Genomic DNA, 22,835 nt, shown 5'->3' on the forward strand with positions numbered 1-22,835 from the left:
AGAAAAAAATGCACAATAAAAAATGTTCACTTTGACTTGCTAAACATCATGTGTATAGATTTTAGTGCGAATTACCAAGAATGATCCTAAATAAAAACAGCATCAAGAAGGAAACAGTTTTAGCTGAACATTATTCAGCATGAGCTAAAGAGCATGTTCCAGATAAAACAGAGTCCAAAGCCCTCTTCAAAATGAACACAATCAAATGACCACGTCAAGGTTATCTTTCCATTCATCTTAGTTAAATGTACAGTAAATTATAATCAAAGTGATTTGTTAAATTCATATACACTTCCCCAATCTACAGGTGAACAAAGTAACAAATTACAATAAAAAAAGTAATTAAAGTTCGACCCAATTCACCTTTAAAATGTGCACACTTGCAGGGGATAATTCTCAAGTATACTGTAAATATTAACACAAACATCATAAGACTGGTATAAATCTGAGGATCTCACACTCCATATTGTGGGGCACATTCATACCGCGACATTTACGTTATGCCGGTACGCTCCGGGAACACTCGACTCAGACAGCCTTCAAGTATTCCTGTAAATCATGATTGTTAGTGCTATATCATTTAGTAAGATAAAATCAGAAACAGACACAACACTTAAAAAAAAAAAAAAAAAAAAAAATTTAAAAAAATTTACAAAAAAAATAAGAATTGCACTATATGACCAAAGACAGGACTTAACTGATAAAACAACACTATCACCACACAGTGTGCTCTGGAAAGTTGGTTTTCAATCATATTAATACAACTTTAAAAAGAGTTTGGCTTTACAGTGCTGGACAATGTGCTGGATTATTTCTACTTCTTTCCATTTCAGTATTAGTAGTCTCGTATGACATTAATGAAAAAGAAAGATTGGGGAATAAAAGTAAAAATCGTCAAAGTCTGAGCATCCCATGTGATTCCTAGTCATTTTAATTCCCTGTAGACATTAATATTTTAACTTTACTCATTTAAACAGGTGCCTTTATACTGAAACGATGCAAGTTAAGTACCTTCTTCAAGGGTGCAGCGATATTTGGTCTTTGTGGGACTTGAACCTGGAGCTCAAAGGCCAAAGTACATAATGCCAATTTAAAGTGCAACACGTACTACACCCCCCAACCTCAACTCTTAACACAAAGTTGTTCTTAATGCTTTTATTAGGAAATAATTTCTACCGAAGGTATACATCAATAAATAACCACAGAAAATATGGGTTTTAAACTAAATAAAATCGTGGCTGTTAAGATATATTAAAAAAAAAATTCACTTTACTTAGGGTTAGGGACAACAGTAAAGTTAATCGGTATCTTGACACCTTTATATAAATGTCCTTGGACGTTTTTCCTTTAAACATCTGGAAGAGAGCCCATTTTCATAAAAATTGTTGTTCAAATCAGTCATCACTCTCTCCCGGTATTTATTTCCCTAAGAGTAATTTCAATGATGGAATGATAAACTGTAGAAAAGAGCATGAATTAAAGGTCAAATTAGAGCAGATCAAAATGATCACAGATTAATTTTGATCTAAACAAATGCACATTTCTCATTAAAAGTATACTGACAATATCTGCTGTCCCACTAAAAACCATCACATCCAGTACTGCAGATACTGACATGATGCGATAATATTTGCAAACATCTTGATTAAACTTATTATATTAAGATTAATAAAATAAATAACCTCTGCGATAAACCTGGTGACGGTTGCTTGTGTCAGCTCCAAAAACGTAAAGACGAAGAGATGTAAAAATGACACTGATCACGAAGGTCACCGTTGGTATTTTAAAACAACAGGGTCTTTGCGGCGGGACGCTGCATCTCGTTACAGAACAGGAAGTTCCTGGAGCCTCAGGAAGTCACCTGGTCCAGGTGGACTCGGTTCTGTCCTGATGGGGTCGCACAATGTCAAGCGGAGCTGCTTCATTGTCTGACACAATATTTCTATGCGACAGCAGCACAAATATCTACAAATCGAACCAATCAATAAAAACCACGCTACGTTCACGAGAAAAGGTTAGCATCCTTTAAAAAAAAAATAAAACCGGGGAGCACAGATACCATGACCGAGACAGTCGAGCAACGGAGTGTTGAGACAGACGACTGGATCACACTAATCCTGTTTTTGCTCTCATCCAAACAAGGCACTAATATTTTTGTTCAAGTTTAGCGTCATGAGTGCTTTTGCGTCGCAGGTGGCTCAGCCCTTCTGCCCTGCAGTGACTGGCTTGCTGGACTGGCGTCAAAGCTCTCCTCACCGCGGTTCGCCGTGGAACCCAGATGCAAGCGCCGCTTCCCGGCGGGCGACTAAATATCGCGGCCCCTTTCCAGGGGACCGGTTCAAGCCGTCCCGGTCCGTATGCGTCCCAGCAAACGGCAAATTCAGCTGCAGGAGGTTCCAACAATAACGCCACATGTTAGTCCGTTTCCCTTCACGTTCCCTTTATGTTCCTTTCCCTGTTGACACAGCCTTTGGGTGGGGGGGGGAGAAAAAAAAAAAAAAAAAAAAAAAAAAACTGTGCATAAAATGCATTAATGCCATGTAGGCCCTTACAAAGGACCACAGCTGCTCTTTTATGTTATTATTTACACTCATTGAGAGTCAAGATCTAACAGAAACAGCTAAACAGGAAAGAAAGAAAAAAAAAAAAAATCACATCTATTAACTTTTAATTTTTTTTTTCCTACAACCACTACCGCCCGCAACATCAGAAGATGAGAACCACTACAGGGTGTAAAACTGCTCGCTTCTGGAGACAGCAGCTGGGGTGAAGAGCCTGGTGCCCTGATGTGGCAGAACGGAGCAGGCAGGACTAGGAGGTAAGCTCAGGGGCCTGGGGGGTCAGTGGGGGGCAGGTGGATGGCAGGTCGATGACGACTGTAACGGATACAGGACCCAGCGGAGGAGAAGCCTGTGAGATGCCTGGAGATGAGATTCACCGCATCTGCCAGGAAGTCCTGACCGCTGCCCCTCCTCGCCACTCCAGCAGCATCGTATCAACGCCAGAGTGCACTTCCCACAGTCCGGCATCTGTACCGTGCCACCGTCGACTCCAAAGCACATCCTGCGTCAGTTCCGTCCTCTGGACTGCGCGTCGGGTCAGTTGTTGCCACGGTTGAACTGCTCCAGGACCGTGGCGTTTGTCCTCTCAAATATCCATCTCTGACTCGGCGAGTTGGAGTCACACGTGTTCATGAAGACCCTCTTGTCCAAAGTGCTGCTGTCCATGCAGCTGTTGCTCACGGGGTGGTACAAGCTTTTATCCTGCAGGGGCCGGAGCGAGAGGGACGGGGTGGGAACGAGTGAAGAAAGAGGGAGAGGGAGATTTAGAGGAGAGCAAAGCGAGCGGCAAAGTAGGAACAAAGAGCAGTTAACGGAGTTTAAGGCGTTTCAACAAATCCCTCCACTTGAGAACTGAGGTCGCAGGATTAGCGCCGTCTCTTGTGGGATTTTACTTTAAAATGCCAACATGATTATTGGTGTTAGCAGCCTTGAGCTGCGATTCTAAATGACATGTTGTTCACGAAGAAGGAAAATGCCAAAAAGGGAGGGGGGGGGGAGTGAAATGAAATTCCCTTCATTTACTTCTGTATCATGTTTTAAGGGTAACAGAGAAGGTCTCTTAAAGTCTGGGCAGATCAATAGAGCTGTAATGAACAGTGTACCAGTCAGAGACACTGACTTACACTGTCCTCCAGTTTTTATTGGAGTTGTACAGAAAGCAGAGACAGTTTTGTGCCCAGACACACTGTCATTCTCTTTATTTCTCACATTCCCTTTCAAGTCGTCTTTCCTGCCCGTGGAAAAGGAACACGGTAACGGCAACACATCATTTCAGTACACCCTGACACCCAACGGGAGCGGATCCGTTATTTCAATCCGCCTTGACAGCTAACAGGGGAAGATCTATTATTTCAATCCACCTCTGCAGCCAACGGGAGGAGACGCATAATCTCAGCCGATGTCAACGTTCAACAGGAGCAGATCCATGAGCCTAGTCTTACCTCTCTGTACCTCCACAGCTGGTTGCCCTTCATCCCATGGCAATCATACAGGGTCACAGGGCTATTGTGGGAGATGGCATCAAAGCAGACCTTCTTGGTGTGCATGGGGTCACCTACCCGTACGTCCTCCCTCCAACCAAAGGTGAACACCTGGGAATTGTGCACGTTAGTGTCGGTGCGATACTTCACCATGCCACGCTGCATCCATTTTCACTTTCAAGGAGCCAGATGGCAGCTATAACTGTATTACAGGTAGATCAACAACCATAAGCTTGATGACAACACCACCCTGCAGCCAAGAGCAGATTCATTTCACCTGTCAGAAGCGAACAAACCACAATGGACCACGAAATTAAAGAAAGAATAAGAAAACAAAAATGCAGCATGTGGCTCGTGGCTCATTAGGTTCCACCCTACATTACGGCCCTGCCTCACCTGTCCGTGGCTCCACCCCATCTCACCCCTGCCCTTCGTGCATCTCTCCAGCCGGATGGGTGACCCCGAGGTGAAGTGCTTGCTCTCGACGCACAAGCCGCTTCCCGCGTTGCGCAGCTGAGGACACAAGCAAGTCGGCCAATCAACGAGCAGCGTCCACTAAGGCATCGGGAGAATTAGGAGATGCTCACACAGCGCAGCCAAATATTGGTCAAAGCTGAGCCGTTTTAGGGTTACAATGCCCACTACTACTTGCGCCACCGCACTGAGCAGCTCAGAGTGCGATCGGTACTGAGATTCTGGGCTCTAAGTATGCATCATCTGCCCTAGAGGAAGTATAGCATAAGTATCGCATTTTTTCTTTATAAGTCCCTTTTAAGTGCATCATGTACTCGAGGGATCCCTTTTCAAAGTCAGACGGGTAAGAAACGTTCGGCTGCCTTGACACAGGATGTTGCAGTATGCGTTCTGGCATGTACAGCGTATAAAAATGCGGTACGCTACAAATGTCGAGAGCTCCTCTTGTAGTTTCCGAGAAACCCGTAGGCACAGGCCCTTGTAGATGAGCCTGGGGTGCGTTGGTGGGAGCGGGATGGGGCGGAGCAAGGAGGAGGGAGCGTACCTCTCCCCAGGCCGCTGCGGGGGGCTCCACCGGGGGGTAGTGCTTGGGCAGGTCCCACGCCACCTCCGTCATGAACCACTTGAAGCTCTTGCAGTTGAGGGTGTTGCGGAGCTCCTTCTGGATGGTCATGTCGCCGGCTGACAGGTGGCGGTATTCAGGGCGCCGCTGGTAGATGTACTCCGCGTACTCGTCCATCCACACCTCCGCCACCCGCTTCAGGTTCTGCAGAGGCGGCGGGAGTGAAACGTCAGCCGCTGAACGTTATCAGGACTCAACCGCTTACCGAAACCACTGACAGCAGCGTATGTGAAACCGAGAAGAGCCCCGTTCCACGGGACACAAACTCCTAGCGCGGCGTTGGTGTTGGTGCGCGGTGATCCCCGGCGCTTTTAAGGAACAGGGCCACCGATCTCTCAGCTGAGCCGACGTGGAGACCGCTGCGCAATAGCCATGACGCCACTGGAGGGCCAACAGCCCAGTTAGCAGAACAACACTTCTGGCGTCTTCTGACGACCTGCTAGCACGCGAAGGAGACGAGACTAATCACGTGTTCCAGCGACTACGATCCAAAGCAATTAATTCCCCATCATTAAAATTCCTCCTGTAGACCATACAAACTCTGTCTAAATATTGGCTGATTGCATAGGAAAATAATCCAAGGAGGAATATCTTTGGACTGGGTTTCATCGCATTAAACCTCAATAATATCGAACTAGACCACGAGTACCGTAGCGAGGTTTCGGAAAGCGTTCAGGTTGTGCAAGTACTTTAATTTCAATTCCGAAGGATTCTGCAGTTTTGAAAGCAAATAATAATCCCTGCACAGATGTACGGTATTAAATGGTAATTGCGTAAAGCCGACTCTGATCTAGACCTTCGCTGCGGCGAAGATGAACACGCACCGAATCGATACGAGCGAATTCTTGACGCAGGCCAGAGATCTGGGCTAAAACGGGGCCAGGAGAACAAAATCGATAAGAGGCGCAGCTCACAAGGACGGACGAGGACAGAGGTCTCGGTGCAGAAAGAGGAGGCTGGCGAAACGCGGCGTAATTCGATTGCGAGCTTGTTTAAAAGTTCTCGAGCCGTTCAAACGCAACACGGAGCGCGGCGTTTTCGCCGGGCGAGAGCGGGGAGAGCGCGTTTGTCCCGGTGAAGCGAGGCGCCCGTGTGGCAAAGTGCTCTTCGTTCCCCTCGCAACTCTGCGGGAGAGCGTTTACGGAATGCGCCTCGGCCTCGGCGGTGGAAAGGAGAAAGGCGCCAAAAGTCCGGGCCCTTTTCGGAAACGAGCCGAGAGAGAACGCTGGGTCCACAGCTTATAAGTTTATATTGGCTACAGTTCAGTTTTCGCACATTTATACCACTGGCTAATTTTACCGGCACGATTAAGAGTAAGTCTCTTGCTCGAGGGTACTGCAGCAGTAAGTGAGATCTGAACCGGAAACCTCTGGATCTAAAGGCTCTAACCACGACGCTTTCAGCTGCCTATTTTAAGAGCTTTATTAACTTTTAGCAACATTAAAGCCTTAAAATGACTACAAAATGTGCAGTGTTGGGGGGGGGAGAGAGAGAAACCCAATTCAGTGTTAACTGTTGACAGATTCATCATTCTTCTATCTAGCTACTGATGACCAACTCTCCAGAACACTCGGCACGAGCCGTAAACACCGGATGCGAGCCCCGTTAAGATGGTCCCGCACTTTTGCCCCATCTCAGTGCTCTTTAGCGCTGCCACTGTAAACACAGGTCACATCCACTCTGCTAAAAGCAAATGGCACAGAAGCGATAAGTGAGATCATGCAGTGAAAACTCAACCGTAAAGCGCGCGAACCTTCGGAAACGCGCAAGCTGGTGGTTTGTAACGTGCGGAGACGGCGCACAATTGACGTTCACCAAGTTCTTTGGTACCCGAAAGACCTCCGAGCGTGCCAGGTAGGGTAGTCAGACGCTCGAGAGAAGCCGCCTAAAAATCACACTCACCTTGGCCAGGCTGACTCCACTGGGCACTTTGTATGGGACATACTTTCTGTAGATGTGGCCCACCCTGGAGCAGGGGATGTCCTCCATTCGCCCGCCGCACATCCACACCTGTGGAAAGCAGGTTTAGTTGGTTGTGGAAACAGGTGGGTAAGCGAGACGCGTCGTGAGCTTTTTCGCAAGCACTTTCGACGACCGAATCCACCTAGCCGAACCCTTCAAAATTCTCCACAGCGCGCTGATGGAAGACGGGGGCCGAGGAGCTACTCTGCACCGGGGCGGGGTCGGTTCCCCCGGGGCAGGTGGAACAGCCCTGGGACCGAGCATGAGGAGACGGAAAAGGAATGAGACGTCGTGAAGCGCTGCACAAACCGCCCAGAGTGCAACAGCTGAGAGCGGGATGCTGGCTGCCTGTGAAGGAATCTGCCAAGGCCCCTGTGCGACAAGGGGGTGGGGGGGGGCTACGCGGCAGCATCACTAGGACAGCCCAACGCCCAACTGTTTATTCTCACCTCTCCGGGGCCCCCCCCCATCCGGGAACCTTCCAGACCAGATTTGCTCCAGTTTCGTTTCTGCACACCCGACTGGGGTGGAGCGTTCCGGCACCGACAGGGGGGGTTGTAGCACTCACCCCATGGCAGCGGGACACACAGGACGCACTCCAGAGCTCCAGCAAGGAGGGTGGCTGCTCGCCTTAGAGATGAGGCGAAGAGGAGGGGGGAAGTTGGCCGAAGCCTCTCTCGGTATGTAAATATGTTTCTGCCGTATGAATATTTGATGCATAGCGAGGCCGGAGAGGCGAGCGGCATGAAAAATACATCAGAGTTTTTGTGCGTATGGCAGATCTGTTCACCCACGGGTGGAGCACGGTCCCACGCGGGAGGGGGGAGAGACCCCCCATCATGGCAGATGGCTGGAAGCATGCTGCGGTGGGGGCGGTCCAAACGAACGCGGTCATCACACCCGATCAATCTTAATGATCTGCGGTGTTATGCCGCTGCGTCTCTGCACAGCACACCAAGTTCTGCTTACGTTTACATTATTTATTCATTCATCGGGTGCTTTTCTTCAAAACAACTTACAGTGTTTGGTCATCACTTTTACACAGATTTGCCTATTTATACAGCTGGGAAATTTTTACTGTACCAATTCACGGTAGGTACCACGAAGGATGCTACGGCAGGAGGTGGGCTCTGAACCAAGCGCCTCCTGCTCCGGAGGCGGCGGCCCTCATCGCCGCGCTCGCCGTTTTCCTGCCTTTGTCCCAAGTTAGGGACACGCCTCACAGCGCTGCTGTTTACACAGCTACATCGCAGAAGCGCTGTCCTCAAGAGTACCGCAACGGAGCTCCCAGCGGCCCTCCGCTGTTTTGATCACGTCTGCTATGAGGCCCCGGGGCCCCCAGATGGCCCTCCTGCTGCGAGGTGCGACAGCAGCGTAGCGCGGCTGCTTTGTATTATTTATTTTAATTTGATCCGGGTCTCCCTCTTGTTAGAGGCCTCCCCCGCAGCGCTCACCTGGCACGTGCGCTCCCCAGAGCGCTCGGACCCCACTGTGACTGCAGGTCAAGCGTCAGCTGATGTGGACTAAGTGATTATAACTCTCGCGGCAGGAAATAATTATACTCATCTTCTTCGCTAACCCCGGGGCCTGGTGGGAGGCCCTCGGAACATCCTCAGATGACTTCTCTTCTCTTCCTCCGTTCAAAAGCTGTCTGCTGAATCTCAGCCTCTGTGACCCCAGTTACCTCCGAATGCAGCGAGAACTCTGACCGCCAGTTCAAACCATCTGTGCTGTACACGGGGTGTAAGGAGGTGCTGATAAACACTGGGGGGGGGGGCTGTTTTCGAGTTCTGCACGTCTGCTGGAGGGGAGCCGCGTTTTCCCCGAACGGGTCGAGAGCAGCCGGCGGCGGGTTCGGCTCATTTCCCTCTTACTCAACGAGTAGCGGCACAGCTCCTCCAGACCACAACCGATTAATGCGACGCACACCTCCGGGTGAGTCAGCGGCATAGAAAACCTCTGTACTCCGAGAGACGCAATTAGCACCCATTTATACACAATACGCCCTTCTTATTCGTATTTTTACGTTTATTCTTTTTGCAGATACTTTGCTCTAAAGGAACTTTCAGCATCACACCTGTATTCTTATTTACACACCATCAATTCAGGGTAAGTACCTTGCTTAAGGGTGCTGCAGTAGGAAATGAGATTCGAACCTGGCTCCTATGAGTTCAAGCTGGTGGCTCTATCCACTACGCTACCTGCAGTCTATTTATTAATTTAGCTCACTTATATTCGCAATTTCCTCATTTAGCCGACACTTTTCAGCGGTGAGGTTGCAATTATTACAAGCTTACAATTATTTACCCATTTGTAGAGTTGGGTAATTTTACTGGATTTTTAGTTTTACTGCACTGCAATTTAAGGCAAGTACCTTGCTCAAGGGTACTCCAGCCAGGGTTGGGGATTAAACCTGCAACCTCTGGGTCCACAGGCAGTAGATCTAACCACTACACTACCAGCTGTCCACTTAATTGGTGTTAAAATACTCACAACGATTTACCCCTTCATATAGCTGGGTAATGTTCACTTTTTACTGGTATACCGAAGACATCCAACCAGGGAGACTTGAACACAGCTCAAAGAACTCAAAAACTTCACACAGACTGAAACGCACCGGACATTTATCTTCATTCGTTCGCCAAATGCTTTTCGGCAAAGCGACACGCAACTTAAAGCGCATCAGCAACAGATGAAGAGCTTCGGACGCAGACGCAGGACTGTCGAAGTGCTGTCAATTAGGCCGACGGCACCGTTTTTGCGGGCACACATTACACGAGCAGCTGCATATAGATGGGAAATAGGAAGGCGACTGACAGAGGGTGTGATGCAAAGTTATGTAGCCGTCAGGAGATCCGAGGAGAAGCGGGTCTGAAATGGATCGGTTTTGAGACCTTTCTTGAACGGTGAAAGGGATTCAGCAGCTGTGAAGGACAGTGGGAGCTCATTCTAACACAAAGGAACCGATTTTGGAACGCACAGAAACTGACATAGGATTTGATTTGACCCCCTGCTAGTAGGGCTACCGAGCGCCTGGATGGGACGGGCTTGGCCAGCTGCTGCTCCTCAAACTCGCTGGTTGCCACAAGGTGGTGAGAGGGAACAGAACCGCTGAATTTAAATAGACTAATAAAGAAATAAGTAAATAACGTGGCAGTTTCGGTGTACGGCGGGACTCGAGGAGGGAAATGCCAGGAGAGACGAGTGACAGCGTATGCAACGCGGTGCCGTGCGATCGCTCTGCGATGGCGCACGCCGACTCGTAATAAGCGGCCCGTCTAATTATGCGTCCGCCCGCAGTTCTTCCTTCTTCGGCGTCCCACTTTTGCGTTAATCTCGTCGTACCGTCTTTGCGCATTTGTACCGTGGCGCAGCGCTACCCGCAGCAGCCGGAACGTGAGCTTAATGTCCGTAATCGTCACTTTGATCGGGCAGCTAATGGCTCCATCTGAAGGCAGAGCGCAGAGCAGCTTCTGACTGAATTTCACGGGCTTAATTTGGGAGCGTACAGTCCGTAGTGAAGCGCGGAAGGTAAAGACCGCTATATTTCTGCACCTCAACTGGTTTATTTGTCCGACTTGCAAGGGGTCCAAAATGCACGCAGACTGCTCCCACTGCGACGCAGGACCCCGCACAGGCCCCGAGGGTTTCAAAACCCACCGCGCGAAAATCGCTTTGGTCCCCATCTCCTAACGGCACCATCAACAAATTCTTCACGCGCAAATTACTTCCGGCACAAGCTCCTACGTAAAATCAGCAAATTTCATAAAATATGGAAAATAAGTACCGACAGAACAGCAGAACCTAAGCAGCGCTCTGACGTTCACGTGTCTGTATCTGGAGCTCCTTCCGATTAAATCTGTCCTCCGCATCGTAAATCACTTTGGAGAAAAGCATCCGAGATGAATAAAGGTAGATGAAAACACACAAAGCGGCGGCCTTGGTCGATGTCCCTCTGGAATGGAAGCGACTCGCCATTGTGCGTGAACGATGTTCATTTCTCACGCCGGCGAACATGGAACGCTGTCGCCTTTCACCGACAGGACCCCCACCGCACCAGAGCATGGTAAATTCTACAAAATCCCGCAGTCTGCTACCCGACGCTTTATCGCGTGCCTCCGGCGAGGACGCGCTCCGTGCCTTTCACACCACGTTACGGTTAAGCACCCATTAATCAGGCAAGAGAAGTTTGCCGTTTTAATCAATTCCGTTTAATTATTTTCACGATCAAAATGGGGCCCGGCCGGAACGACGGCCCGGCCCGTCCACGCATTACTGGAATACACTTAATGAATAGTGCTCTTTAAAATTAATTTGCATAGGAGCATAATTTAACTGTTAGCCTAATTGATTCTGAACATGATGGATGCGAGATTAGTCATCAATGCCATAAGAGCGGCGTATTTTCTTTCTTGGATTTAGAGCAGCTCCTAAAACGTGCCGCTCAGACTGGCTGCGATTTGTATGTCTGACACGGAGGGAACGAGAGCGGAGACAGCCGACACGGCGTGCGTCCGCAGCTCCTCCGCGGGTGCCGCACACGCCGTGCTCCCGCAGGAAGCGACGAGAGCCTCGCGGACGAGAAAGCGGGAGCCTTCAGCCCCGGTGCGTACCTTGAACGAGATCTCGTACTGCTCTCCTCCCCAAATCTCGAGTCCCGTGTCGTATCCCCCGAGCTCCCAGAACCACTTCCTGTCGACGGCGAAGAGCCCCCCGGCCATCACCGGAGATCTGGGGAACGGAAAACGGAACGACAAAGCGACGCGTCAGCAGTCGGCACACAGTTTAACGAACGATAAATGGAACAAAACACACTGGATCCACGTGTTGGGAATGATTGGCTTATGAACTTAGAGAACGTGACCTCCGTTTCTGCACCCAGCTGTCAGTTAGCAGTGAAACGCAACCAAAAATAACAGGGCTGATTTAATTCGACTCATTTCCACTGGGTTTACAGCTCGCGTCTTGTGTTTTGATCAACAGCAAGTCTGACGCAGTTTTTTTTTTTCTTTTAAACGCGAACCTCACCTGTGAATTAATCTGGATGGGGGGGGGGGGGGGGTTTGTTTTATTATGCTTTTACTGATGGCAACGTAGTGACTTTGCGTGACTTTACATGTATGGAGAAATCAAGCCATCAACAGAGCGCCGGTCCCAATTTTAAAAAAAAATTAAAAACCCAAAAACCGACTTCTGCTCATGAAGAATAATTTTAACATTGCGCGTGGCAGCACTGCGGTTAAGAAACCATTACTATTGTGCAGTTCGATAAGATTCCCCTCCTGAAGCGCTTGGGGTGAAGCACCCGGCTGTACAAAAAAATAAAACGTCACAGCTGGGTCTAACGCAGGGCCGTGGTCCGACCGGATGAAGCATTTGTTGAACAACAGTAATAAAAGGAACAAACGAACGCCGGCAACTGTCTGCGCTGATCGGAACGTCACGGATAAAGGACTGCAAGGTAGAAGTGCGGTGTTCCCTGCTGCTCGGTCAATTCCCCACATTAAGTGTAATATCACAAGATGTTTGCTGCGTAAATATCGCCAGGGCCTTCCAGTTATGAGAAGAAGCCAGAGCTGCGTAACGCTGGCGTCAAGAGAAGGAGAGAGCGCTGTCCTTGAGAAGAAAGCCCTTTCCCTGCATACACAGCGGAACAAAATCTTTTTTTTATTACCACCAACTATTATTTAGCAGACGCTTTTCTCCAAGGTGGCTTGCAGCGTTATGGTCCGAGAATTAACTCCACTTACCCATTTACACAAGTGGGTAATTTTTACCGTATCAGTGGAAGTACCTCGATCAAGGGCACTGCGGCACGCGGCGAATTCGAACCCTGGGTCTTCGGGTACGTTGCGGCTCCAGTCACTACGCCATGCTATGCCACACTAGCTACTGGTTCCGCCGCTCGTTTAACCGTTGCGGCGTCCTGCTACGGGCTGCACCAACGCCGCTCTCGCTGGCAACTAATCACCGTGGGCGCTAATTAACTCGGCTCCTCCGCCGAACCCCACGACGGGGACGAGACCGGCAGCGTGCCGATGCTGCGGCGCAGAGCGGCGAAGGATGCTCAGCCTTGAGCCAAATGCCAGCAGCGAACGGCTCCTTATTACGGAAATGCCGCCTGGGTTCAGATCCCCGTCCGCACGACAACGAGGAACGATTAAAGTGGCAGCGGGTCCTAATGAGATAAAGGCCGCCGGCACCACACGGCATCGTATTACAGGACCACCGGACGGGGACACGATGTTTTCACTCCAGCTACCATGGCAACTGCTCTAGCAAATTTAAAGGTTGGGAGAGGGGGTGGAGGGCGGGTGCAGGGTTTGACTCTTTCTCCTGACTTATCAACATCGTAACCACTTCATTTCTCTCCTTCATTTTGCAGATCAATGCGGAGCGGAGCCGATGCAAGGGCGTCGACCGGTAGGAATAGAGGCAGCGCCCGGGGTGGTGGCGGCGGCGGCGGCAGCGGCACTGCGGCGGCGGTGGGTAACATTCAGGTTTCTTCCAAGGACAAACGATTTTCAGGCTAGCATGCAGAATTACATCTGCTTTGCGGGATGAAAAGGCAGCCGCCGCCATTCAACAGCTGCGAACCCACTTGCTGCGGCACAAAGATAAGGAAGGTAGCTGTGGAAACAAAGGGGCATCTTATGTAAAATACTCCTGCCGTGGGGGGGAGGGTTCATCTGTGGCAATTCCTTCAGCGACTCCTCTCCTTCCCTCTTAGATTTAAATCTCGCCATCCTGAGCCGCTCCGCTAGAATTAGAATTCCGGTTAATTGTGCATGAATATTCTGAGTCACAATTTCTCTTTAATTAGAATTGCAAAGCGGATTCCCTCCTTCCCCACTGTACTGACCTCTGGCAGCTCGCAAAACGCTCCGAGTGCATATCAGCGGCGCCATGTTTTAAAAGAGCAACCGCGATGCGGCGGCCAGGCGCTAACGACACAGCACACCTAGTTACTTTCGAAAATTATTACAAACAGCGCTGGTCTGCAGAACCCGTGTATTCTTCCGCCTTGCTGCCAGGGACACGACCGTCTCTCGACGATGACAGCCTACCCCGCGGCCCCAAGCTCCAAACTAGCCGCAGTACCGTCTCTGCGGGATTTGCACTATCTTCCCAGAGCTCAGCTGGTTTTCCTCTCATCGCATTGATCCGATATCAAAACCGAAGACTCCGAACAGTACTTTGGGGTACGTGTGTGTGTGTGTAACTGCCCTACGCTGGCCTGGTGCCCCACGCACCCGTTTCCCAGGGTGACCTCGAGCCCACCGCAACCCTGACCGCGGAAGCGCTCGCCGACGACGGCTGCAGGGGTTCGGCTGGAGATGAAGGCCTATCCGATGAACACTCACTCGAAAGGCTCACTGGGGTCCTCCTTCTGCAGCTCGGGCGGGATGGGGATACGCTTGTAGTACATCTCCCAGTCGAAGGCCCCCCGCATGGCATCCCCGGCCTGCGTCTCGTACCCAAAATTGTCATGGTCGATCACGTCGATCATCGGACAGACGATTGTCTTCCGGTTCTGAGCAATGCGGTCTGTGGGGAAACGGGAAGCGGGTAAGACAGGAACAGACATTTAATGAGACAGGGAAATGAGACTTTCAAGCTCCTTAGATGTACAGATCTTAATTCACACCCCCTAGCTAAAAATCCACCATGCTGCTCACCTGCACCTGGAACATGTGCTTTACCTGGTCACTAACCCAGGAGTAACTCAGAAGCGCGAACAACTAACTAAGAGCTCAGTGGGAATAAACAATGGTACAACCTATGAAGATGGTCTCCATGACCAGGACAGGGAAACGCACCAGATCAGCCGGACCGAGGCCTACGCGGACCGGGTCGAGCTGACCGGGGCCAGCACCGCATTATCGGACCTGCGCGGCAGAGTACGGGCTGAGGCCCTGCGTACCCAGAAGTGGCGGCAGCCAGTTGACGTTGGCCTCGCAGTGAGAGTCCAGGAAAGTGATAACCTCCCCCTTGGCAGCTGAAGCTCCCAGAAGCCTGGTCCTGATGAGCCCCTCCCTCTTCTTGGTGCGCAGGATGCGGACCTTGGGCATGCGAACCATGTACTCCTCGAGCGAGACCTTCAGGTGTTCTGGCAGAATCAGAGAGCACAACACCGTTACAGGCAGGCAGCGCCACACTGGAGGCTTCAGACATTCTGGGAGCCGTAGGTCGCCGTGGTTACGCTCATCGCTGCACTAGGGGCCTGCAGTGTTGGAGTGAGTCGAGGAGGGTTACTTAGAACATGTAATCCCGTGAGAGGCCCCGAAGAGTTCTGGGAGTCTGGGAGTGGGGGGGGGGGTATCCACTTTCTTTATTCCACCCAACAGAAACGCCTCTCTTGTGTATTTCCTTAACAATCTAAAGCGGATTATACACAACGCAAGCAGAGAGAGGCACTAAGCATGTGTGGCGAAGGACACACGGATGCGTCTTGCGGTTCCTATGAGCTACTTCCTGGATTCCTGCTGAAGACAAACAGTCGGTAACACAAAGAAACTGCAGAGAAGACGAGATCTGCACAATAATTCCGCGTACAGTGTGGAACGGATACTTGTTCATTGTCACTACTCATTGCTTCTTTTAGCAGATGCAGATTTTCTCTGAAGCAACTTCCAAAAAAACACAGTGATGTAACATCAGCCCACACCTTACTCACCCAAGATGACTTGTTACCACTGAAACACTTTCTGTCACTCAGACACACTACGGGTGACTTTTTTTTTTTTTTCTTTAAAGGGTCAATAAACCATCTCAACAGCATGTCTTTGGACTATGGGAGGAAACCCACCCAGACATGGAGAGAACACGCAAACTGCACACAGACTGAGTGGGGATGGAACCTATGTCCTGACATACCACCCAGATGCTGAGAGACAGCAATGCTACCTGCTGTGCCATCGTGCCACCCACAATGATATACACATTTATACAGAAGGGTACTTTTTACAGTAGCAATTCAGGGTAAGTACCTCAATCAAAGGTACTGCAGTAGGCGCAGGACTTCAGACCACAAACCTTCAGAAAGAGTGGGGTGTGAACCTAAAACCTACCGAAAGAAAACGGTTCAAAGCACTACACCACCTGCTGCACCAGGCCCATCCACGTGAACACGTAGGAGCGGTACCATGTCCACACCGATAAGCGACAGTCAGGTCTTTGGTCTCAATTTACTTTTTAAAATTCTATATAAAAACATGTTAGATACTGTTAGGATGACACACACACACACACACACACACACACACACACACACACACACTCATTCAGAGAAAGGTGTTTCAGATTCCAAGACACAAAGCTCATTTCACCTGTGTCCCTGAGACATAAGAAAGCATAGATAATGAGCTCTCCCCCGAAGCGTCTCTCCTCTGCAAGGCCTCGCAGCCTGTCCTGCAGCAGCGCGAGAGCCCATTTACGCTCGTGTAGCCGACACAGTAAATACTGCAGCCTGTTTACACGAGACCCGAGAAAACAATTAAAAATGAGACACAAAAGTAGACGGGCAGGTTACGAACACAGCTAAAAAGACCCATCGTGCACCGTGGGAGTTCGGAAAGCTTGCGTCCGATAAAAGCGAACAAGCTCGAACGGCATTCGCCGTTACATCGCAGTTCCTGGCTCCGCGGATGGCGGAAACACCCGGAAACAAAGGATCTCAGTCCGACTCGGGGCGCCCCGCGCGTCCGTCTCCCCGCACGGATCAAGGAGCGATAATTACTTTGCTTGCGCTGCGTGCGGAACACGTTTAACACGCAGCGGTAATGACGCCTCCGAAGGCCGCTTTGCTAACGTGCGGTCGGCGCGACGGCGACGTGCCCTGAACGTCGGCCGACGGCGGAGCGCCAGGATCCGACGGCATCCAGAAGTTTGGTGTGGCCGCGGCAATCTGATTTCGCTGAAGGCTGCGAGCGCCCCGGGGACGAGACGGCGAGATGGAGGCTATTCATTATGCTCCGGCGGGCCATTAACGGAGTCGGTTTCCGCGGCGTCCAGCTGATGGCCCCCCTCTCCGAATCGCTCGGCACCGCAGACGCGGTTTGCGCCAACGTGGGTGTTTGACTTCCAAGAAAGCCGGTTTCCACGGTCACAGCCAACTACCTCAAACATGATACGGTGCTCGCTGCATCCTTTACTGTGGTACCACAGCAGCTCGCAGCAAGGGGGTCCTGCTCGGGGGGGAAATCGCACTGCAGATGCCATCCATGACATCTCGAACACAACGGGACCAAGCAGGAGTGTAAAAAAAAAAAAAAAAAAATTAATAAAAAAAAAAAGTCTCTGGACAGCTTGTAGCATAGTGGTTAGAGCTACTACCTTTGGACCCAAAGGTCACAGGTTTGAGCCTCACCACCAGCTGTAGTACCCTCGAGCAAGGTACTTACCCTAAATTGCTCCAGCAAAATTACCCACCTGAATAAATGGGTAAAATAATTGTAACCTTAACAGTGTAAGTTGCTTTGGAGGGGTCAGCTAAAAAAAAAAAGCTGTAACCAGTCAGACTGTAATCTCCTTAAAGGAAAAGGGGACTACAGAGTACAGCAGGAGGGAAGAGATGCTCATCTGCCCTGAAGTCACACAAAATAATGGGGAGCAGAAAGAGCCAAGGCAGCAGGTTAATTTCCACCGCTGATAAATGGGTGAGGAGCGCAGAATGATCTCGCAGTGGGCTGCGCTGAAATGGTGGAAACAACCGCCCATCGATATAACACGATCCGTGACACCGTGGAACGAGAGTGTGTTTCGGACTCTTGCGCAGGCTCCTGGAGAATCTCCTTAAGCTGCAGATGAGGCGAAGTCCAGAACAATCTTTTTTTTCTTTTTTATATAAAAAAAAAAAAAAACTTTGCGTTGGGGGGGAAAAAAAAAAAGGTTTGCAGGAGCCTGAGTGAGACTGGAGCCGAGGGGTTCAAAATTCAGTCAAGTCCAGTGTGGTTCCTGTAGCTTTCCACACCTTTACCCTCCCAGCCCTGGCTATTCCCCCCCCCCAGCGGTTATAAATCATTCAAGCGAATGCCACACACGGGGCCAGACTGGTGGGAAGACGCGAGCGCCTCGTCCACACGAGACGGCGTTACGTGCAACGTTTTACCCCCGTGTGTCTGCAGGTATCCGCTGCAGGAGAGCTGCCCTCAGAGCGACAGCCTGCGATGCATCGCTGATCGGTCCGCACCTCCCTCCTGGGGCGCGATGGGTTCGCTTGGCCAAAAACAAACGTTCGTATGCCGTCTGCATTTCCTTTTCCATTCGGAACAGACGTTAGGGATGCTGTCCTCGGATCCGAAGGTCACGGGTCCAAATCCCACCTACTTCTGCAGTACTACCGAGCAAGTAAGAAGCTTAATGCCTTGAAGAGTCACCCAAATGATGCGAATGTTTATTCGCTTATCAGGCGCTTTCCCCCAAACTGACGTACAACGATTAATAAGCAGTATTTAGACGACACCTTTCCTCAGGGTGAGTTGCAGGACTAGATGCACTACGGTACAGCACCTACTATTACTCAAATATATCCAGGGTACAGCAGAGCAACGCAACACAAACACACGTGCATACGATGGGCAACTGGGAGTCACGAGTCCACCTGAACCGCACGTCTTTGGACTGTGGGAGGAAACCACCGGACCTTTCGGAAACCCACGCAGGCACGGGAAGAACATGAACGCTCCACAAGCCTGAGCAAAGATCGAACCCGTGTCCAACTGCAGGCCACAAGTGTCGCGAGACAGCAGCACTACCCATGGTGCCAGCGGGCTGCCAATTGATATGGGCAACAAACCGCTGCTCTTTATTTCCAGTTGGCTGGAATCTTACTGTAAGAGCAACAGTAATTCAGTGGTAAGAAGGTGCCATGAAGGCTCTCGATCGAAGGCTGGATTTCAAATCCCATCCTGCCTCGCTATGGCGTACGGAGCCACCCTAACAAGATCCGCCTGGAAAGGGTAACCGTCCGTCTTCTGGTCCTCATCGCAGACCGCGACCTGCTGCATCTTCACAGTCCAGCTGCGTTTGAGCGTATAGCGCCCTTCCCAGCGGGTCTTGTCCAAGCGCCGAGCACAGAGCGCCGCAAACAGCATCAAGACAGATGTGCGGTGAACAGCGCAAGTAATGATACCAATTACACACTATTAAGGGCAACACATGGGAGAAAAAAGGAGGAAACGGGAAACTCCAGGAAACTCGTGAGCCTGGGAAAGAACAAAAGGCCCGTGGGGGTCCGAGGCTGGCGGGCCACCCCTCCTTGGCTTCAAGTAAGAAAACAATACCCTGATAGGTGCTGTACTAGCAATAAATCATGTTTAATGAAGTTCCCGCTCCGAGATTGATTTTGTTCATTTGAACTGAAGAGCTGCGACATTCATCTAATATCGCAGTCAGATCCATTATCGCATCATGAAAATTTTGAAAAAGCGAGCGACCGAAAGGTTACCGCGTCAATTTCGTGACGGTCAATTTGGCTAAAATAAATCCGTTTACTCCAACGGGGCGCTGTTAATCATCGGACCGAACACCTCCCGAACCGACGGCATTTATTAAAGGCGGGACGGCAGAAACGGTCGAGTAAATGTCATTGTGAAATGGGCCTCGCTCAACCAGGATGCGGGTCAATGCCATCACAGGTAATCTCTGCTGGAGGTCAAAGGGTAGGGTTCCCTGGGCAATAAACTCGTCTAAAACAGGTTTTAATTAAATGCTCATTTCCACGACAAACAAGCCATTGTATGGAATTAATAAGGGTGCTATACGATTATTATGATTCATTTTATGCTATTTTCTTAGACATGTATTGTATACACACACACACACACACACACACACACACACACGTCCTTTCATTCATTTTTAGGTGCTCTGTGGAGCAGCTCCAACACATTGGGCCTTTCACTTAAATCGGGAAAAACTATCCGTTCATCATATAGCTGGAAATATTAAGAAAACCTGGGGGGGGGGTGGTGGAGCAGTGGGTTGGACCGGGTCCTGCTCTCCGGTGGGTCTGGGGTTCAAGTCCCGCTTGTGGTGCCTTGCGACGGACTGGCGTCCCGTCCTGGGTGTGTCCCCTCCCCCTCCGGCCTTACGCCCTGTGTTGCCGGGTAGGCTCCGGTTCCCCGCGACCCCGTATGGGACGAGCGGTTCTGAAAATGTGCGTGTGTGTATTAAGAAAACATTCGGAATACATATTTGGGCTACAAAAGTACACCAGGTCGAGTACTGCTGAACCGATTATCTTCACACTACTCCTGCTTCTTTGGAGGTTCCGTCATGAGGCACGGTGTGCTGCGCGAACGGAATATCTTAAAGGGTCTTCTCTCCAGATGTCATCCTTCGGCAGCTGCCCGCTTCCCTCCGCGCACACACCTGCTTTGACAGCGAGACGCACCCCGACACACACATACACTCACGTTGTCGGCCATTCTACGAGATCCTCTGCACTCGCACGTCTACTGGCGGAAAACTACAAGGCGCCAGGGTTGCAAAGTTTCGAAAACTTTCTGCAGTGGAGCAGCACCAGAGTATTGTGCACTACAGGTAAAATAATTATAACTACAGTTTATGATATGATAAAACTAAGATGATGTTCAGGAATAATGGGGAAGGTGGTCATTAGTGAGTGTAATATGGTCCATTGTGTGTCCTTTATGCTTGATAAAGGAGAGGAAAAACTTGCACTGGTGCGGGGAAGACCGTGCAGTCATACACTCACTGGTGTCGAGTCCCCGATGAGACACCAGGACAGACCAAAAGTAGGGACCCTTTTACCAGTAGCTTTTCTACATGCATTTTTACAGTGTCTGGTTGCTGCCAGGTTTCCAGGAGCAAGGAGTTCATTTTTTGAGCCCCATACTGCCTGGGCACGGAGGACAACCCATCGTCCATCAGCACAGCATCACCTAGAAGACGGGAGAGATGGTGGCAAAATGGCTGTAAACAATACCCGTGACACACGTAGACACCAAAAAGACGGGGGACGTCAACGTTTCCTCCAGCGCAACTCACACCGCCTGTGCCTGAGGGGATGCTCGGCACAGGTAACGTGCCGCAGTTCTGACCGGACAGTACCTTCTTTTCCAAGAGAATAGGGATCCACTAGTTTCCGAAAAGTTACCTTTATTCACAGTCGTGTTCCTGCACGTATAAAACTGTCACGTCATATTTGTTAAGGCCATACGAGTCTCAGGTTATACCTGTTTTCTGCTGCGAGAGATTAAATGTGGTAAATGGCAATCGTCATAATGTGGGAAAACCAGATTAAAGGCTTTGGTTTTGAAGTATGGCATGATGCATCTGAGGACACGGGTACGACAGCAGATTACTGCGGCCGCAGCGTCCTCTTCGTCGTCATTACCCAGAACCCGCCGAGACACAAGCTCTGTATCCGTGGTGCTCAATGTTTCAGACTTCCACTTCCCCCCCCACCAGACCCTTGGCCATTGGCTTCAATATCTTACAAAAAAAACTATCTTTCGGGTTATGAAGCAATAGCACACAAGAAAGAGCACAAAAAAAAAAAAAGAACAAACAAATGAGTCGGCTGTTAGAGTTGAAGGTCCTACATTTGAAACCGCATCCCTGCTGCAGGACCTCTGATTGAGATACTGACCTTGAACTGATACAGTAAAAAAATTACCCTGCAGCAAATACGGCTAAATCAGTGTTAAGTTGATTATCTAACACCGTCAGTCACCCTGGGCAAAGGTGTCATGCAAATAAAGGTAGTAGTAATAATAATAATGATAATAATAATAAAGCAGTAGAGAGAAAAGGACATTTATCCTCTAACTGCAGCGTCGAGGCTGACAAAACCCTGACAAAATTATGAACATAATCTGCTCCACGGCACCGTTTGTTCAGCACAGCGTGACAATAATCCACCAAAGTGGCATCTTGGAGCTCGTCGTCTCTCAGCGTTAACAACAGGGACGCGGAGGAGAACGCGAGCCGAGGACAGCCAGCGAGAACAGAGAGGGAAGCACGAAATGCGATGATGACACAGGGAAACACTTATTTCTGCGGGGTGTCTGCCTTTGTGCCCCCGGGAGCTGCAGCCCGAGAAAGAGAGAAAAGCTCAACTGAAGGCGGGTGGAGAAGAACAGAGTGTTTACAGGGAAAGGAGGTGGTGTTGGTCTCCACAATGAAAGACGCCGAGTGGGACCTGCTGCTTCTGTACCTGCAGAACAAGCCACGTGGGCCGTTACTGCCTTCACAGGGAATGTGGCTCCACATCCATGCAGAAACTCACCCGCTGGGTTCGGGGGTGTAACAACAAAAGACCCTCTGTCTGTTTATCAATAACTGCTCGTTCAATGCAGGGTCACTGTGGTCCAGAGTCTATCCTGGAAACACAGGGTGTCCCACAGGGCACTCCCACACACATCCACGCACACAGGGCAGACTGCAGTAATCAGTCACTAAAACACATCTTTGGATTGTGGCAGGAAACCAGAGCAACCAGAGGACACTCACAAAAACACGGAGGAAAGCAAACTTCACACAGACTGACCTGGATTTGAACGCAACGCCCAGGAGCTGTGAGGCACCAGCGCTACCCTCTGTTCCACCTTGCAGTCTTTACAACACATCTTTATTGAGGATCTACAGCTGGCTGTGCGCTGCCAGCTGGCAGAAGACCGTTTGGTTGCGGAAGCTAGTGAGAAACATTCAAAGAGCAGGTTCTCTTGCGTCTCTACATGGTGTAAGGGATCATTATTTCGCAGCAAT

The 22,835-nt window shown here is 50.1% G+C and overlaps 1 protein-coding gene across 2 annotated transcripts in view; it reads right to left on the reverse strand.

Annotated features, from left to right (window-relative positions):
- Nucleotides 1-22,835, reverse strand: part of galnt10 (UDP-N-acetyl-alpha-D-galactosamine:polypeptide N-acetylgalactosaminyltransferase 10 (GalNAc-T10)) — a 46,112-nt gene continuing 23,277 nt past the window's right edge. The window contains exons 5-13 of one of the 2 annotated variants that reach the window (XR_003798152.1): nucleotides 15,025-15,210; nucleotides 14,465-14,648; nucleotides 11,714-11,831; nucleotides 7,041-7,148; nucleotides 5,061-5,282; nucleotides 4,439-4,555; nucleotides 4,004-4,153; nucleotides 3,036-3,263; nucleotides 1-2,468 (exon numbers count right to left, since the gene is read on the reverse strand). Coding sequence is in view for 1 of the 2 variants with exons in the window: in XM_029258041.1 (XP_029113874.1) it covers nucleotides 3,099-3,263; nucleotides 4,004-4,153; nucleotides 4,439-4,555; nucleotides 5,061-5,282; nucleotides 7,041-7,148; nucleotides 11,714-11,831; nucleotides 14,465-14,648; nucleotides 15,025-15,210 (1,250 nt within the window). In the remaining variant the exon portion in view is untranslated. Of the gene's footprint in view, nucleotides 3,264-4,003; nucleotides 4,154-4,438; nucleotides 4,556-5,060; nucleotides 5,283-7,040; nucleotides 7,149-11,713; nucleotides 11,832-14,464; nucleotides 14,649-15,024; nucleotides 15,211-22,835 lie in introns of both variants that reach the window. The other variant, XM_029258041.1, reaches the window with a different exon arrangement.

The sequence above is a fragment of the Scleropages formosus genome, chromosome 14 (genome assembly GCF_900964775.1).
Source record: "Scleropages formosus chromosome 14, fSclFor1.1, whole genome shotgun sequence".
In the NCBI taxonomy this organism is placed as follows: Eukaryota; Metazoa; Chordata; class Actinopteri; order Osteoglossiformes; family Osteoglossidae; genus Scleropages; species Scleropages formosus.